The following is a 19,657-nucleotide window of genomic DNA, read 5'->3' on the forward strand; positions in this document are numbered from 1 at the left end:
CTTGCCCTGTCCTTCAGATCTAACAGGTTTGCCCTGCTTTCTCCCCTCCTCATATACCTCGCTCTCTGTATTTTACTCTCAGCTAGCTACTGCTGCCCTGACACACTGTTAGAATCTCTCCCCCCAGGAACAGGAACTTGTTACAGAGAGCCTGTGTGACTCCCTTCTCTTCTTCCCCTTCAGCACTGCAGATCTGCTCCCACCACTCGTCCCCTCACAAATCCTGTCAGCAACTCTGTCTGAGTCACTTTGACAGCTTAGGGACATCAGTTCATGTAGGTCATTGCCTCCTCCTAACTGGCACCATCCCCTTGCCATGTACTCCAGCCTTCCAAATTTTCAGAAAGAACACAGTCTCATTTCAATACTGGTCTAAAAAAATGAATAAGAGATCCTTAACTGAATCCCAAAGGTCCATCTAATTCCACTCTGTTTATGATGCCACATGTCGAGTTCATGCAAGCCAGAAAAAGATTCTGGCTCCAGACATCCTAGGGGAGGCCCGGGGGAGTGCGGATGGTGGTTTAGAAGGCATTGCCCACTGTCCATCTGTCCACCCCAGTGCTGAATCAAGCATGTTCCCCCATGGTGGGGGATGGGCATTTGTTCTGCACACTAGAGCATGGTGTGGTTTTGCTTCTCTCTGCCCCTTAAGTGCCACTGGACTTCAGGTTGCACTTGTCCTCCTCTCACTTCTGCTGAGTTTACTTTCACTCAGAGTAGAAACCTTTTGGAGGCGCATCTTTCCTATTAGTTTATTTAAGAGAGGTTTTAGTTTTCCAGTGTGGGGCCAGCAGTCTCAGCTGAGACCAGTAGTATTTGCCAAGTTCAGAGGATGTTTATGTTGCCTCTCCAGCCACCTCCTGCTTCCCACCCTTCTGGGGGTGATAAGAGAGAGAGGAAGGTCCTGAAATTGTGTACTTGATCATTTAATATGTTGACAGTTAAATAGAAAGCTAAATTGTCTGCTTTTCTCTTTGGTTTTGTGTCCTCTGGTACAGGGGAATTGTGTACATAAAACTTGATTAGAAGAGCAATACAGCTTCAATAAAAAATTCAATATTTGAATTTCGATTTCTTTCTTGAAGTCAGCACCACTCCTCATAAGAGCTTTACAGCTGTGTCAGGTGGTTTAAGTAGCAAGGGAATAGAGATGGCCGTAGACTTAATTTTGAGAATATTGTTTTCTGTTGTAGGAATCTAAAGATTATGACAAAAGAGAGAAGATGCCCCAAATGATCTTCTTTGGGTGCATGTTAGCCCAGGGACACTGGAATGAACTCATGGCCATTAAAGAATGCTTCCAGCCCCAGGATTTTGCCTAAGGGGACAACTATCTTTACTTTTGGGGGGCCCATCTGGGGGACTTGGCTGGGAAGATCTCCAGCCATAGCGTGGGCAATCAGGAGCTCTGAATGCCAAACTGAGCTCTGCACTTGACTTACCATGACCTTAGGCAGTTTTCAGCCCCCCTTAGATTTTTTTTCATCCGAACCAGTTAAACAGCACAACCATGTACTTTGGCTGCTTTCCAATCGTAGCTCTTTGGGAGGTCTGATATTTGATGTCCCGCTCTAGAGGGCAGTTGAATGCCATGTTTGGCTTGATATCACCAAGGCCAGTCTCTTTCAATCCCACCTGTTTTCCCATATCAGGGCAGCCCTTGAGCTGGGGAACATTGGTTCCACTGCAGTGAGAGGTATCAGTCTCACTAGGCCCTAGGATTCTCTCTTGCTCTGGAAGCCTGAGGTTATGGGAGAGTGAGCAGGCTGAATTATTTATACTCCAAGAAGAAATTCTGGTGGGTTGAATGCTGTAATGGAGGGTATAAATATAAATTCAAAGGCCTTTGATAGAACAAAGACAAGGCATGTCATCAAATTCTTGGCTTCCAAAGTAAACCTTAAATCCAGGGCACTAACCATGGTTATAGGAAATTTACCCAGTTGAGGGTGAGGGGATAGTTTCTCTTTCTTTTAGCAGAGTGGGCTGATTAGTTTCACTTTTGTTTTCTGTCACTCTCATTTCTCTGCTTCAGGCCTGAGTTTCCTTGTCATTTAGCCAGGTTTGAAACCATGCCAGTTGCAATGTCTTGAATTTTATTTGGGACCACTTTCCCAGTTTGATTCCTGAGCCCCAGAGGTGACCAAAGCGGCCCACGATCTCTGTTCTTGGCCTTCTGTTGTCCTTGGTGAGGTGTGAGGTCTGTGTTGCTGGATCTTTGTCTTTTGTTGTTGTTTTTCATCTTTGGTCGCACTCCCTCCCGCTGTAGTCTCACGAATACAGATCTTCCCAGTCCACTTGCTGCGTGTTTAGCTGTAGAACTATGCTTCTATGAAAACAATATATAGATTTTTTGTGTGTTTTAAAATTTTTTACATAAATGGTACCTGGCTATAAATCTCATTTTTAAAAAATTTTTCTTTGTGACATTGTTTACTTTTATCTATAATACTGCAGTTAGATCTAGTTTGTTCCTTCTAACTGCTATACAGTATTCCACTGTGAACATATTTTGCATTTTAACTCCCATTTGGTTCCTCCAACAGGGTTGTGATGAAGATCCCTTGTCATATTCCCTGTGCCTCTGTGCACAGAATTTCTTCCAGGAGTGAAGGTTTTGGGTCACGGGGTGTCAGCTTACCTAATTGCACTGAATATTACCAGATTGCTCTCCAAAAGGGTTGTAAGAGTGTGAACGGCCACCAGCAGTGCCTGGAGGTTACCATTCTCCCCACACCCACACAAACGCTGGCAAAAAAATAGAAAAATAGATAACAGCAGTCTGATGGGTGGATCCTGGTATCTCATATTTTAGCCTATGTGTGTCTGAGTGCTAGTAAAGTTGAATGATCCTTTATACACTGTTAGCTGCTCTTATCTTTTGCTTGTTCATACCTTTTTCAAGTGGGTTCCCAATTTTTATTGTTCGTTTTCCAGGCATTCCCTTTTTGTACTGGTTATTAATTTGTGTTGTGCCAGCTAGGCTAGGACATAGCTCATCCTAGCCCGTGACTGCCTGTTAACTTTGTCTGTAGTATCTGTTGTTTATCTGGAGCTTTAAATTACGAGCAGTGTCAAAGACAGCACTTTTTTTTTTGTGGACTCATTTAAGAAATCTTTCCCCACCTGGAAACACTGTATTAGTTTTTACTATCAAGGTAGTTTCAGAACTATTTCTCAAACGTTAGTATGTAAAAAGAAAGTCCTAGGATTTTTTTTTTAAAGAGATGAGGCCATCACAACTCACAGTGATGCATTTTTACTCCCATTAGGTTGGCAAAAATTTTTAAATTGGACAATAGCAATGTTGCTGACCTCGTGGAACAAGAATTCTCATACATACATTGCTCATGGGAGTGTAAATCCGTACTTCTTTTGAAAACAATTTGACTTTATCTTATAAATTAAAAGTTCTTCCCCTAGAGATACTCTGTAGGAGTTCATCCATATGTGTACTAGGAGATGTGTACAAGAATGTTCATAGCAGCATTTTTATAATAGCAAAACAAATAAACTGGAAGCACTCCAGATATCCATCAACAAGTGAGTTTGTAACTTGCAGCATATTCATGCAATGATGGGCTATATGGCTGTGAACTATATAGCAAAATCTGTACAGTGAGTCAGCTATAGTTAAGTGCATTGACATGGATGAATCTCAAAACAATATTGATTGAAAACGGCAGACAAAAGTGATGCTGTTTATATAAAATTCAAAAACATTTGAAACAGTATATTTTTAGGGTTTGTGTATAGTAACACAACTATAAGGAAAAGTAAAGAAATTTTTAAAACAGCTTAGTGATTACCCATGAGGAAGGAGGAGGGAGATTCATTGGGAATAGGCTACTCAAGGCTTGAACAGGATTGGCCACGTTCTGTTTCTTAAGCTGGCTGTAGGTACGTACTTAGGTGTCCATTTTATAATTCTTTTTTTATCTTGTACGTGTGCTATATTTTGTATGAAAGTTGTTCATAATTTTTATTAAGGCACTACAGTAGTCTGGTGAGGTGTACATTAGAATCTGTAGTTTTACTCAACACTTTTGTGATCCCTTTGCAGATGGCCTGAATTCCAAACTTCGAGAAACACTGTCTTAGAATTTCACAGTATCCCTTTAGGTGACTGGCCTTATTCTTGACAGGGGGATAGAGAAGAGATTGTTAAACCAAGGCTACAGATTCTTGACAGGTTCCAGTGCTCTGTCACAAAGGCAGTCAGATATGAGGGAGGATCACTAGAGCAGGAGTCCAGAGACCCCAGACCTCTGACTTGCTGTAGGACCTTGGACATTTTACTTCTCCTGACCTCCGTGTCTTCATCAGTGAAGTGAGGGAGTGGGATTAGATTATCTGTAAGGTCCTTTTTAGATCTGAGGTCATGATCTTTCACCTCTCATCTCTGGTGTCTTCTCAGCCAGGTCCCAATGATAAGAAATCAGAACTGCTGCCAGCGGAATGGAACAACAATAAAGACCTGTATGTTCTCCGGTATGAGTCAAAGGATGGGTCCAGAAAGCTCCTTGTGAAGGCTGTCACTGTGGAGAACAGCATGATCATCAATGTACTGGTGAGTCCCTAGGACACAGAGGCCTCTGCTGATGGGAGTAGATCTTGGGATCGCCTTTTTGAAACCCATTTAAGAACCCTCAATGTTCGTGAAGACTTTACTCAGTGATCCTACTTCCAGAACTTTATTCTGAGGCCAGGACCCTAAATGTAGAAATGCTTTGTGTTCAGAGATGTTCCCTGCCTATTACTGTAAGAGGAGGGACTTTCCTTCACAGAGGAATAGTTAAGTAAATTAAGGTAAATCCATTCAGGGGCAGCTTGGGAGAAAAAAGCTTATTGTAGCCTCGGGGGCTACTTTTAGTTCTTTAGATAAGCTTAGCTTTCTGCCGCCTTGGAGCCTGTATACTTCATGTTTCCTATGCTGGAAAGCTCTTCCTCTGTACCATTGCCGCCTCACACAGATACACACCCTCCACCCTTCCTTTAGCCTGACTGACTCCCTCTTGTTTTTCACTTACTCAAGAAGTTCAGTCCTGACTACTTACTCTCATCTGCCAGAAAAATCTAAATTATGCCTCTGCTTCATCATTTTATTTTCCTGCCTGGTACTTAACACAGTTTGTAATTAGTGTGCTTATTTATGCTTTGGTGTAATATTTGTATTCTACCACTATAGCAGAATATTCTGTAGTCTATGTAATATAGACTATAAGCACCCTGAGCGCAGTGACCCTTTTTTTAAGTTTGGCCTGGTTGTCTGTATTTGTACAAAAGTATCATGCAGTCTGTATTGTGCTGCACTTTGCTTTTTTTCCCCTCAGTATGTTTTGGAGGTCTTTACATGGGAATGCATATAGCTATATCTTATTCATTTTAGCCACTATGTAGTATTCCATAATACCATAATTTGTTTATCCGTCTCCCTTTTGATGAATGTTTAGATTTTGTATCACACAGCGTTCTTAGTTATAAACGACAGAATCCCCTCAGGTTTGTTTAAACAGTCAGGTTTATTAAAAGAACTGGGATAACTCACTGAATTGTTGGGAGGGCTGGAGAAACAGTTTCAAGGCTGGGCTTCCAGGGCATTGCTCCAAACCATGCCATGGAAACCACTGCTGCTGCCACCACCCCAGGGCATTAGGTACTGGCTGACTGCCAACCCAGGTGCCCCTTCTCAGGAGCCACTGATGTTGTGACCCCTGCTGCCTCTGCTGCTACTCTTGATAGCAAGACGTCTGCCCCTTACTCAGCCTGTTTATCCATGGTGCTCACCTCCAAGTTGAAGTTGTGCATCCATTTGGCACCTCAGTTACATGCCTGTGTCCAAGCTGCAAAAGAGCCTGGGAAGTAGGTTTTTCTGGGCTCTGCCTCAGAAAGGCATTATTCCTAGATCAGAGAAGTCCCCAAGCATGAGACATGCACTTCATCTATTACGAACAGTCCTTATATATGTCTCTTTGTATTTCTTTAGGTTGAGTATTAAATTGTTCCTCTCCCCCCACAGCCCCGCCACTTACTCATTAGACCAGAAATACCCCAGTCTCTCATTTTCTATTTTCATTTTTCTAGGAACATGGCTCACAGCAAGTGTCAGACTTGACCCTGAACTTGAATGATTATATCGATTCAGATCACCTGGTTGACTTCCACAGGTATTTCTAAGGGTTGGCCTTTCCCTGGGAAAAAGAAGAGAGAACCAGTGGTCAGATATAAGGAATGGACTTGAGGTGTCAGAGAATGGAGGAGGGTTAACAGAAGGATCTTTCTCTCTTGGGCACAGTCACTTCTCATTTCTCTTTTCTGTTTATTTGAAGAGAAGATTCACGTGGGAAATGCCACTTGAAATAAAATGATGCAGTCAAGAGTCCACAAGTCTACAGGGTAGAGATGGAGCCTAGCCAGTGGAGTCAGTCGGAGTGAGTTCCTAGGAGGAAAAAGTGTACCTAATCTGGTACACTCCATCCCCCAATTTTTAAAATAGACTTCATTTTTTACAGCAGTTTTAGGTTCACAGCAAAATTGAGTGGTAAGTGCAGAGAGTTTCCTTGAACCTCCCCCCTGCCCCGCACTCTCACAGTCCTGCCCAGAATAGTGCATTTGTTATAGTTGATGAACCTACGCTGGCACACATTATCACCCAGATTCCATTCTTGGTGGTGTTGGAATGTGTTTACTTTTGTAAGAAACTGCCAAACTGTCTTCCAAAGTGGCTGTACCATTTTGCCTTCCCACCGGCAGTGAATGAGAATTCCCTGTTGCTCCACATCCTTGTCAGTGTTTCAGATTTTGGCCATTCTAATAGGTGTGTAGTGGTATCTCATTTTTGTTTTAATTTGCAGTTCCCTGATGACATATGATGTTGAGCATCTTTTCATATGCTTATTTGCCATCTATGTATCTTCTTTGGTGAGGTGTCCAGGTGTTTGGCCCATTTTTTAATCGAGTTTTCTTATGGTTGAGTTTCAGGAGTTCTTTGTATATTTTGGGTAACAGTCATTAATCATATATGTGTTTTGCAAGTTTTTTCTTCGAGTCTGACTTGTCTTGACTTTTTATTTTGAAATTTGCAACCCCACAGAAAAGAGGGTTGGCAAAAATATTACAATGAACACCCATATACCCATCACCTAGGTTCACCAATTTTTAACATTTTGCCACTTTTGCTTAGTTTTTCTGTATGCTTTTTTGTTCTTGAACCATCTGAGAATTATTTCCAGACTTTATAAACCTTAACCCCTAAATATTTCATCATGTATCTCCTTGTTCTTACACAGACATCCTCCTGTTACCACAATTAGGAAATGTAGGATTGATGCATTAATGTCATTTAATACACAGTCCATGTTCAGATTTCTGTAGTCATCCCAGCAGTGTCCTTTTTAGCTAGGCTTTTGGTTTTAGGTTTGAGGTATTTTTTTTCTTATCCAACCAAATACCACACATTGCATTTATTTTCACGTCTTTTCAATTACCTTTCATCTAGAACAGTTTCCTAGACTTTTGTTGTTCTTAGCATTGGTATTTTTGAAGACTTGAGGTCAGTTGTTGTGTAGAACATTCAGATTGTTTCCTCATCATTTGATTCAGGTTGAACATTTTCAACAAGAACACTATGTAAGGGAAGCTGTGTTCTCCTAAGTGTTTTACATCAGGCACGTGACATCTGTCTTATTGTTGATTTTGTTCAGTTTGATCATTTGGTTATGACAGTGTCTGCCACCTTTCTCTCCAGTAAAGGCATCTGTTTTCCTTTGTGTTTAATAAGTGATCTGTGGTATTATATTAGCAGACTGAATTTTCTGCCTCCCAACAGTCTTTTACCCAGTGGTTTTAGCATCTGTTGATGATTCTTGCATGAATCAGCTATTACTGTGATGATTATAAAACAGTAATTTTCTATGTTTATAATTCTTTCTACATTTATTAGTTAGATTTTTTAATTAAAAGCTTTCTATTCTCTGTCCCCCTTATTTTTAATTTTTTAAATTTTTAAATTGATTTTTGGTTGCGTTGGGTCTTCATTGCTGCACGTGAGCTTTCTCTAGTTGAGGCGAGCAGGGGCTACTCTTCGTTGCGGTGTGCAGGCTTCTCATTGTGGTGGCTTCTCTTGTTGCAGAGCACAGGCTCTAGGCACGCGGGCTTCTGTAGTTGTGGCGCACGGGCTTAGCTGCTCCGCGGCATGTGGGATCTTCCCGGACCAAGCTCGAACCCACGTCACTTGCATTGGCAGGTGGATTCTTAACCACTGCGCCACTGGGGAAGTCCCTATTTTTAATTTTTAAAATATCAAAATAGACTCCTGGGTTATTTTTTATTCAAAGTTACATTCCATTTCTGTCATTCTTTGAATGCTCAGCTTGTTCCAGAGTTGACCAGTAGGAATTCCCTCAAGCTACCTCACCTGTCTTTTTGACATGTCACCATGTCAGAGCGTTTTCACACTTCCTGGCACAATAAGGTGTTCTGCCCTCACCTTGTACTTTACTTGCCCCTGCCTTGAAACCAGGGATTTTTCTAAGGAAACATGATTTCTGTTGGTGGGTAATAGTTTCCAAAATCTGGGCCCTGAGTGTGCTCATTAATATGAAGGATGTCATTGCTTTCAGGCTTTTTCAGAGAACAGAGCTAGGAAACTTTCCTGGAGTTTTTTTTTTTTTTTCCTTAACATTTCAAACTGATACTTTTATTTTTAATCTAACACTGCAGAATTTGTATTCTCTTATTCTGTACTTGTAACTCCCTTCTGTGTTGAGAACCCTGATGCCCAACAGCCTCAAAATACTTAACTCATTTGTTTGATTCTAAAATACACACAGATAGTTTTTGAACTGCTACATCAGTGCCGACCAAGAACAAATCTACTAAGTAAAGTCACAAATACAATTTCTTTCCAGTTCTTTTTGTCCTTTGACTGTGTCCCACTGAGCATATATATTGTCAGAGTATTGTGTTCAAAATGTATTTAGATTTAATGCTTGTTGGTCCATCAGTGTAATGAAATTATCTGTTTGATAGCTAGTTGGGCCCATTTGTTTCCACTTTATTCCATTTTGGGGACTTTATCCCCATCCTCATTGACCTCTTCAGGGTTTTGGAGGAAGCCTGGCATCACTATAAATTCAGTCGTGAGAACTGCCTGGAAACCCTGTTGGATTTAATTGCATCTAATCAGCGATAACCATCTTTAACCCGCTCCACTTCTCTCAGACTTCGGACAACCTGCCCGCATCATTCTGGCCACCCCTCTTTGTCTCCATCCTTCTTTCATGCATCCTCTGTGTGAGGAGATCCCAACTTCCACTCCTGGTCATCACCCTCCAGTCAGTTTCCCACACAGCAGTTGGACCAGCGTTTTTAAAACACAGATCAGGTTATGATTAAAAGTCTTGCTTGGGGGCTTCCCTGGTGGCGCAGTGGTTGAGAGTCCGCCTGCCGATGCAGGGGACGCGGGTTTGTGCCCCGGTCCGGGAGGATCCCACATGCTGCGGAGCGGCTGGGCCTGTGAGCCATGGCCACTGAGCCTGCGCGTCCGGAGCCTGTGCTCCGCAACGGGAGAGGCCACAACAGTGAGAGGCCCGCGTACCGCAAAAAAACAAAACAAAACAAAACAAAAGTCTTGCTTGAAATCCCTCAGTGATACCACCTCACACATGTTAGGAAGGCTACTATCAAAAAAACAAAATAACAATTAGTAAGGATGTGGAGAAATCGGAACCCTTGTACACTGTTGGTGAAAATGTAAAATGGTACAGCAACTATGAAAAATGGTGTGGTGGTTTCTCAGAAATTTAATTACCATATGATCCAGCAATTCCGCTTCTAGACATAAACCCAATAGAACTGAAAGCAGGGTCTCAAAGAGATAATTGTGCACCCACGTTCATAGAAGCGTTTTTCATAGTAGCCAAAAGGTGGAAGCAGTGTAAGTGCCCATGAATACCTAGGACAGATGAACGGATAAACAAAATGTGGTATATACAGACAATGGAATATTACTCAGCTTTAAAAAGGAAGGAAATGCTAACAAATGCTTCAGCATGGATAAACCTTGAGAACATTGTGCTAAACAAAATAAGCCAATCACAAGACAAATTCTATATGGTAATATGTATATGAAGTACCTAGAATAGTCAGACTCATAGAGACAGAAAGTGAAATAGTGGTTGCCAGGGACTGGAAGAGGGGAGAACAGGGAATTATTGTTGAATGGGTACAGAGTTTCAGTTTTGTAAGAGGAAGTGTTTTGAAGATAGGTGGTGGTGGTGATAGCACAACAACGTGAATATACTTAATACTACTGAACCGCACACTTAAACTGGTTACAGAGTTGGTAAATGTCTTACAAATTAAATCTAAAAAAGAAACCCCAAACCCTTCAGTGAGTGTTCATTTCTCCAGGGATGAAGAACAAAATCCTTGATGAGGCCTAAAGCCTAGGGCCCAGCCCCTCTAACCTCATTGTTTGCCACTTCCCACTTAGTTCCGGTGTCTCAGCTGTGGTGCGTGTGCCTCCTCCCTCTTCAGCGCTCTCCCCTTGGCCGAGAGTGCTCTCCCCAGCCTCTTCCCACAGCCAACTACTCTTCTTCCTTCAGTTTCCATTTAAACATCAGCTCCTCAGAGAAGCCTCCCCTGCTCCCCCCATGTTTGAACCTTTTAAGCATTTAATAAGTGGGTATTTTATGATTAACTGCCTACTAGCCTGTGATCTCCTTGAGGGCAGGATCTGGGTCTTTTTCACACAGTAGACAAAGGAATGAAGGAGTGAAGTGAGGCCAGGCCTGGCCTTGGCAGAGCTGATTTTCTGGGTGCTGTCCACACAGCATGACCCTACCTCACCCCTTCAGAGGGTAAAGGGAAGGACACTGAGAGTGTGGTCTCTCTCTTGACTTTTTCATTCTGGAATTCCATTGGGAGAGCAATTGACAAAACCTCTGGAAAAACCCAGGCCTGTACACCAGGCTGGTCATGCTCCTGAGAGCATTTAGTCCCCTCAGCAATACTGAGAGAGAAACGGTGATAACCGTTTTTTTTTTTTTTAATTAACATTTGTTGTTTTGTGTGTGCTTGGGGGGGTGTGTTTTGATTGCTGTAAAATGACATAGTAGGACTATGAGAATGAGATGAAATGTCAGCACAGAGTGCTTAGTGCTGGGCCCAGCCCTTCATGAATATGCAAACGGAAAGAAATCTGATCACAAGGAATCATCTCCGTGGAAACTGAGGCTCAGAGAGCTGGGGTATAGATCTCTCTCCTGATCATAAGGCCCTCCCTCTCCTCTGCCTTTCTGGCAGCAGCACTGAGCTGCCTGCTTCTGGCCCCCTTCTACCATCTGGCCCTCCTTGTTAGGTCGTCATGGCATGTCATGTCTGTTCTAGGTAGAAATCTGTGCCCCTAGTTGAGCAAACTGATTTGCTAAGGAGTATAAACCTGTTCCTTTCTGTCATGCCTCTACTATGTTAGGATGACAGGCTGTCTTTTGCTACTACCAAAATGGCAGTTCTCCTAAGGCTTAGAAATCATGCGAGAACTTCTCCTTCAGGACTTAGTAGTTTTTTAATCAGACCTGAGTTCTACAGGTAAACCTTTTGCATAGGGAGATCAGAGGGCTTCCACCTGTATCACACACAGTTCATCTGACTGAAAGGAAAGAGGACTTAGATATATCCCCGCTACCCAACTTGGTCAGGGAAGCAGCATGGTGTACAAAGTTCTGTGTTCTAAGTAGGAACCTGATCTTTGTAGGGATGTATGGACCACAGGCCCTTAGAACTTCTAAACCATTGCAGGTATTACACTTTTTAGTCATGGAACTCTTTATTCAAGCACGCATAATATTCCATTGTCTGTATTGACCATATTTTGTTTATCCGTTCATCTGTCCTAGGTATTCATGGCCACTTACATTGCTTCCACCTTTTGGCTACTTTGAATAATGCTTCTTTGAACATGGGTGTACAATTATCTCTTCATGTTCTTTAGGATTCTGGAGGAAAGAGTAGGGACAGCAAATGGAGGTCCTTGTGCCCTATCCACTTGGCTTTCTCCATTGCCCTTCCTGGGCCCCCTTCCATGCCAGAGAAGCCCTGAAACCACTGATCTAGTCTAATCTCAGTGATTTTATGGTTATGTAATAAGTGATTTTTTAATTAAACTTTTTATTTTGAGATAACTGTAGACTTACATGCAGTTGTAAGTTGTAAGGTATAATACAGAGAGACTTGTATCCTTTATACATTTTACCTTTATACATTTCACCTCAATTATAACATTGTATAAAACTACCTTAAATATTAATAGTAAGGATATTGACATTGATACACTGACAGTAAGTATTTCCATCACCACAAGTATCCTTCCTGATGCTTTTTTATAGCCACACCCACTCCCCCTCCCCACCCTTCACCCCCTGGCAACCATCATTTATTCTCCATTTCTAAAATTTTGTCTTTTTTTTTTTTTAATTTTTATTGGAGTATAGTTGATTTACAGTGTTGTTTTAGTTTTAAGTGTACAGCAAAGTGAATCAGTTATACATATATATATATATATATATACACCACTCTTTTTTAGATTCTTTTCCATATAGGTCATTACAGAGTATTGAGTAGAGTTCCCTGTGCTATATATATTAGGTCCTTATTAGTTATCTATTTTATATGTAGTAGTGTGTGTATGTCAATCCCAGTCTCCCAATTTATCCCTCACCCCGCCGATAACCATGTTTGTTTTCTACATGTGTGACTCTACTTCTGTTTTGTAGATAAGTTCATTTGTACCATTTTTTTAGATTCCACATCTAAGTGATATCATATGATATTTGTCTTTGTCTGACTTACTTCACTCAGTATGACAATCTCTAGGTCCATCCATGTTGCTGCAAATGGCATTATTTCGTTCTTTTTTACAGCTGAGTAATATTCTATTGTATATGTGTGCCACATCTTCTTTATCCATTCCTCTGTCGATGGACATTTAGGTTGCTGCCATGTCCTGGCTATTGTAAATAGGGCTGCAGTGAACATAGGGGAGCATGTATCTTTTTGAGTTATGGTTTTCTCTGGATAGATACCCACAGAGGGATTGCTGGATCATATGGTAGCTCTATTTTTAGTTTTTTAAGGAAGTTCCATACTGTTCTCCATAGTGGCTAAACCAATTTACATTCCCACCAACAGCGTAGGAGGGTTCCCTTTTCTCCACACCCTTTCCAGCATTTATTGTTCGTAGATTTTTTGATAATGGCCATTCTGACCCGTGTGAGGTGATAACCTCATTGTACTTTTGATTTTTGTTTCTGTAATGATTAGTGATGTTGAGCATCTCTTCATGTGCTTTTTAGCCATCTGTATGTCTTCTTTGAAGAAATGTCTGTTTAGATCTTCCACCCGTTTTTTGATTGAGGTTTTTTTTGATATTGAACTGCATGAGCTGTTTGTATACTTTGGAGATTAAACCCTTGGTCGTCTAGTCATTTGCAAATATTTTCTCCCATTCTGAGGGTTGTCTTTTTGTTTTGTTTATGATTCCTTTGCTGTGGAAAAGCTTTTAAGTTTAATTAGGTCCTACTTGTTTATTTTTGTTTTTATTTTTATTACACTAGGAGACGGATCAAAAAAGATCTTCCTGCAATTTATGTCAGAATGTGTTCTGCCTGTGTTTTCCTCTAAGCGTTTTATAGTATCCGGCCTTACATTTAGGTCTTTATTCCATTTGGAGTTTGTTTTCATGTATGGTGTTAGGGAGTGTTCAAAAATGTTATATAAATGGAATCATACAGTATGTAACTTTCGGGATTGGCCTTTCTCACTCAGCATAATACCCTTGTGATCCATCTGAGTTGTTGCATGCATCAATAGTTTGTCCCTTTGTCTTGCTGAGTAGTATTTCATGGTATGGTAGGCATGGCATTTCACAGTTTGTTTAACCATTCACTAGTTGAAGGACATCTGAGTTGTTTCATTTTTTGCTATTACGAATAAAAGTGCTATGAACATACATGTACAGGCTTTTGTGTGGACATATTTATTTCTCTACAATAAATGCCAAGAGTTCAAAGGTAATTGCATGTTTAGTTTTTTAAGAAACTGCCAAACAGTTTTCCATAGTGTCTGTACCATTTTACGTATCCACCACCAGTGTATGAGTGCTAGTTTCTCTGTATCTTCACCAGTTTCTGGTGTTATCGCTATTTTTCATTTTAGTTATTCTGATGTATAGTAGTATTGCATTGTGGTTTCAAATTTGCATTTCCCTGATAGCTAATGACAGTTCCTTGTATATTTCAGATGCAATTCCTTTGTTGGATGTTGGTTTATAAATGTTTTCTCCCAGCCTGTAGTTTGTTTTTTCATTCACTTAACAAGGTCTTTTGCAAAGCATAAGTTTTTAATTGATAATAGCTATTTGATAAATTTTTGCTTTTATGGATCAAGCTTTTGGCGTCAAGTGTAAGAACTCTTTGCCTTGTTCTAGATCTCAAAGCTATTCTCCTGTTTTCTTTTTCTAAACATTTTATAGTTTTATGTTTTACATTTAAGCCTGTGGTCTATTTTAAAGTAATTTTTGTATAAGTTGTGAGGTTCATTTTCTTGCCTGTGGATATCCAGTTGCTCCAACACCATTTGTCATTGAATTGCTTTTGCAACTGTGTCAAAAATCAGTTGTCTGTACTTGTGTTGGTTTATTTCTGGGTTCTCTTTTTTTTTCCATTGATCTTTGTGTCTGTTCTTCTGCCAGTGTCACACAGTATCTATTATTGTAACTGTGTATCAGTAGTATACCTGAATATTGAGTAGAGCCATTCAAGATCGCCCAATTCTTCTTTGTCAAGATAGTTTTCACTATTCTTGAGTCTGTGCCTTTCTGTATAAACTTTAGAGTAAACTTCTCTTTGTCCATAAAAAGCCTTGCTGGGATTTTGATAGGATTTGCATTAAACTTACAGATCATTAAACCTAAAATGGAAAAAGTTGACATTTTTACTATGAATGTGGTATGTCTCTCCATTTATTTAGGTCTTGCTCTGTTTCTTTCATCATCATTTTATAATTTTTAGCATATAGGTCCTGGACATGTGTTTTGTTCTTTTCGGGTGTGAGAGGTGATTATAAATGGTGTTCTGTCCTTGGTTTTGATTTTCAAATGTCCACTGTTAGTATATAGAAATGCAGTTTATTTTTGTGTGTTGATCTTTTATCCTGTCACCTTGCTGAATTGGTAGTGTTCTTGGAGGGGGTTTTTTGGTAAATTCCTTGGGAATTTCAAGGTAGACTGGCATGTCATCTGCAAATAGGAGCAGTTTCATTCCTTGTTTTCTAATCTGTGTGCATTTTCTTTGTCTTGCCTTACTGAAGTGGCTGGAACTTCCAGTATTATGTTAAATAAGAGTGGTTAGAGAGAACATCCTTACCTTGTTCCCAGTCTTAAAGACAAAGTACTCAGTCTTTCATTACTAAGTATATTGTTAGCTGTAGTTTTTTTGTAGATGCTCTGTATCATGTTGAGGAAGTTCTCTTCTATTCCTGGTTTGTTGAGAGTTTTTATCATGAATGGATTTATCGTGTTGGATTTTGTCGAATACCTTTTCTGTATCAATTGATATAACCATATCATTTTTCTTAGCTTATTGATATGTAGGGATTTGTAACTATTGAACCAGCCTTGCATACATACAATAAATCCTATGGTATTAAGTCTTTTATATATTTTTGAATTTAATTTGTTAATATTTTGTTGAGCATTTTTGCATCCAAGTTCATGAGAAATAGTGGTCTGTAGTTTTTTGTTTGTTTTTTTTTTAAATTTTATTTATTTATTTATTTTTGGCTGTGTTGGGTCTTCATTTCTGTGCGTGGGCTTTCTCTAGTTGGGGCAAGCGGGGGCCACTCTTCTTTGCGGTGCACGGGCCTCTCACTGTCGTGGCCTCTCTTGTTGCGGAGCACAAGCTCCAGGCGCGCAGGCTCAGTAGTTGTGGCTCACGGGCCTAGTTGCTCCGCGGCATGTGGAATCTTCCCAGACCAGGGCTCGAACCCGTGTCCCCTGCATTGGCAGGCAGATTCTCAACCACTGCGCTACCAGGGAAGCCCTGTAGTTTTCTTTTTTTTGTACTGTCTTTGTCTGGATTTGATATCAGCATAATACTGGCCTCATAAAAATGAATTGGGAAATGTTCCCTTCTCTTGTATTTTCTGGAAGTGACTGTAAATTGGTGTTAATTCTTTAAATGTTTGGTAGGCTTCTCCACTGAAATCATGTGGACCTGGATATTTCTTTTGGGGGGTGCTTAAGTAGGAATTGTGTTACCTTAATAGAACTATTCAGATTATCTATTTCATTTTGCCTAAGTTGTTACAGTTCGTGGTTTTTGAAGAATTAGTCTATTCTAAGTTGTTCAATTATGTTGTTATTAGTATTCTCTTATCCTATCAGTGGCAACAAATTTGTTGTAATATCCCATTGCATTCTTGATATTGGTGATTTGTGTCTTCTCTCTTTTTATGTTTGCTGCTCTTGCTGGAAGTTTATCAGTTTTGTTCATTTTTTGGAAGAACCAGTTTTTTGTCTTTTTAATTTTCTCTTGTTTTTCTGTTTTCTCATTTATTTATTTTTATTCTTTATTATTTCCTTATTTCTGCTTGCTTTTGGTTTAATTTGCTCTTCTTTTTCTAGGTTCTTGAGGTTAGAATTTAAATTGTTGATTTCTTTCCTCTTTTCCAATGTAAACATTTAGTGCTATAAAGTTTCCTCTCAACACTGTTTAGCTATAATCTCACATAATTTAATATGTTGTACTTTTATTATTATTCAGTACTTTGTATTTTTTTCAAGACTTCCTCTTTGATCCATGGATTATCTAGAATTGTATTGCTTAACACCATGTATTTAGAGACTTCCTTCCAGTTTTGATGCTTAGTATGATTCCATGTGGTCGAGGAACATACTCTGTATGATTTCAGTTTTTTTTTGACATTTATGAGGTTTGCTTTTTTTAACTTATTTTTTATTGAAATATAGTTGAATTACAATGTTGTGTTAATTACTGCTGTACAGTAAAGTGATTCAGTTATACATGTATATACATTCTTTGTCATATTCTTTTCCATTATGGTTTATCACAGGATATTGAACGTAGTTCCCTGTGCTATACAGTAGGACCTTGTTTATTCATTTTATATATACTAGTTTGCATCTGTTAATCCAAACTCCCAATCCAACCCTCTCCCACCCCCCCTCCCCCTTGGCAACCACCAATCTATGTCCCTGATTTATACGGTTTGTTTTTTGACCCCGGATATGGCTCATTTTAAAACACCAGGTTTTTAGGAACTCTGTGGAGTCCTGCCCACTCCCTGTTACCTCAGTCTGCCTCAACACTTCAGCTATAGCTCACATTGCTTGTCTCTCACCAGCAGAGAAAAAAGGCCTAGAGCAGCCTTCCAAGGGCCCCTGAGTTAGTGACAGAATTGGACATTAAGCCCTGAGAGCCCTGCCTGCTTGGACTAGGAACCTGGTTCATCATCCCCATGGAGACTTGCCTTCCATGACCCCTCCCATGACATGTGATGAACACACAATGAGGCTGAGGGTGGGGTGGGGTGGGGTGGGCAGGGTACAGAGGAGTAGCCAGTCTAGGCCCTGTGCCCCTACACCCTCACCGCTTTCTAATGGGGTGGTAAACGAGAAGGGGCAACTCAGATGCCTAAGAAGCTTAGGCCCAAATCTCGGAGACAACGCCAGGCTGTTACTCCCATCACCCAGGTCCGCCGGGCAGCCCGTTCCCACCCTTGCAAACAGTCCAAGCGTGACGCCAAGAGCTATCAGCGCTGCCGCCGCCGCCGCCGCCGAAATACTATACGCAGGGTTGCCAACCAGCTGCAAGCAGTTGACACCTCGTGTCCTTCCTGCAGGGTCTACAAGAAGAGTGAGGAACTTCGGTCTCGTCTTGTGTCTGGGATCATCACACCTATCCATGAACATTGGGTCAAGGCTAGCGAAAGTCCCCAACAGGAGTTTCCCCCTGCCACTGCCAGAGAGATTGACCCACTCCGAATTCACCCACACCACCCACATACCAGCCGGCAGCCTCCCTGGTGAGTACAGAGCCCACAGTGGCAGCCCATGCCTCTGAAGAAGGAGTCCAGCTATGACCATCTTGCCACTTGACCCCCCTCTGGCCCCCATGTGTCTTCAACAGAATTGTCAGAGTCTTGGTATATGGAGATAGAAAGTGGAGATGTAAGTGGAGCAGTGAGTTCTTGTACTGCTACTAGTCACCCCAATAACCCAGCATCCTAAGGCTGCCTGCCTCCTTTCTAGAGGCCACACACAGCCTCTGAGTCTGCCCAAGGGTCAGCGCCTCTGAGGCGTGTGTGCAGTCCTCCAGAGTTGCTGCCCAGGTAGTTCAGTTTTTTATTCCAGAGCTCTTTGTATGTGCAGGACCCTGGACCAGGCTTTTGGGGAAAATGTAGAAATACTGGAAGTTCCTGGAGGGAATATGTTCCCAATGTTCCCTTTCTTTGCCTTTCACTTCATTATAGTCCCCTGATCTCTTTTACAACTTGAAAACTTTGCCAAAACAGCATGAGGTATGAGCAGGTCATATACAAGGTCTTTGCAGATTAGGATGGCAGCACTTAGGACTGGAGACTTCTGCTCTGAGGGAGAAGACAAGGACCAGGGACACCTTAGTCTCTGGTTGAGATGGCATGTTCCAGTTTGGAGTCCACAGTGTGGTAGTAATGGTGGGGTTGTGGGGGAGGGCTCACTGTGCGGCCATAGTAAACACTCAATAAGGGTTAGCTGCCATTGTTAAAAATGACTCTGTTTTGCAATTATATACCTTTGGTTAATTAAATAAATAGGAAATTTGTTTAATTACTATAATAAGTAATAATTGGCAAGTCTCTGGCAACCTTTGGAAATATTGGGTTCTGTGGGGAGAGTGGAGGATAATAAAAAGTGATTGAAAGGTTGGGAACAGCTTGTCTGATTTAACCTCTTTATTTAAGATGACCTGCCTAAGGTCACTAGCCACTAATAAAGAGACAGAGCCAGGGCTGGGGGTCCAGGTGTCCTCACTCCAGCACAGTGCTCTGTTGTGATGCAACCAGAATATGGTGGGAAGATTTAAGGGTAAGCCCTGGACAGCAATCAAATTGGGGGAGACTTTTAGACCTTAAGTAGATAGTAATTCTCAGGTCTCTCAGATTCACTTCCTATTTCAAAACAAATATTCTCTGGAGTCTCCTTCACTGTCTCAAAATGGAATTCATAGATGATCTATGAAACTGTACCAAATGGACAGTTTCAAAAAGGATCAGTAGAAAGTCCTGACTATAATATAAATGAGAAATAAAAAGTGAGTAATTAATAAGATAATGTGTGTTTCATTGTGTAGATGCCTGAGCATGATTACACTGGAAAAGATAGGCATTTGCACTTGTATATGGAATTATTTTGAATTCGACAGTAACAAAAGCAGGCACGTGCTATGTTATAGTTACATTTCTGGAAAAATTTTTATTGAAACAGTATAAAAATACTTTGTGTTCACATATAAAATGGCCTTAGACTAACTTATGGTAGGTAATTTTATGTAGGCTTTACATCTCTATGAATGTCTAACAAGACTTTGGCAAG

At 40.8% G+C, this 19,657-nt stretch overlaps 1 protein-coding gene across 2 annotated transcripts in view; it reads left to right on the forward strand.

The window, feature by feature from the left end:
• PSMF1 (proteasome inhibitor subunit 1) overlaps positions 1 to 19,657 on the forward strand; it is a 56,294-nt gene that overhangs the window by 5,577 nt on the left and 31,060 nt on the right. For both annotated transcript variants that reach the window (XM_060031098.1, XM_060031097.1), the window contains exons 3-5: positions 4,421 to 4,573; positions 6,088 to 6,170; positions 17,926 to 18,108. In XM_060031098.1, the coding sequence (XP_059887081.1) occupies positions 4,421 to 4,573; positions 6,088 to 6,170; positions 17,926 to 18,108 (419 nt within the window). The remainder of the gene's footprint in view (positions 1 to 4,420; positions 4,574 to 6,087; positions 6,171 to 17,925; positions 18,109 to 19,657) is intronic.

Source organism: Delphinus delphis, chromosome 15 (assembly GCF_949987515.2).
Source record: "Delphinus delphis chromosome 15, mDelDel1.2, whole genome shotgun sequence".
NCBI classification, from domain to species: domain Eukaryota; kingdom Metazoa; phylum Chordata; class Mammalia; order Artiodactyla; family Delphinidae; genus Delphinus; species Delphinus delphis.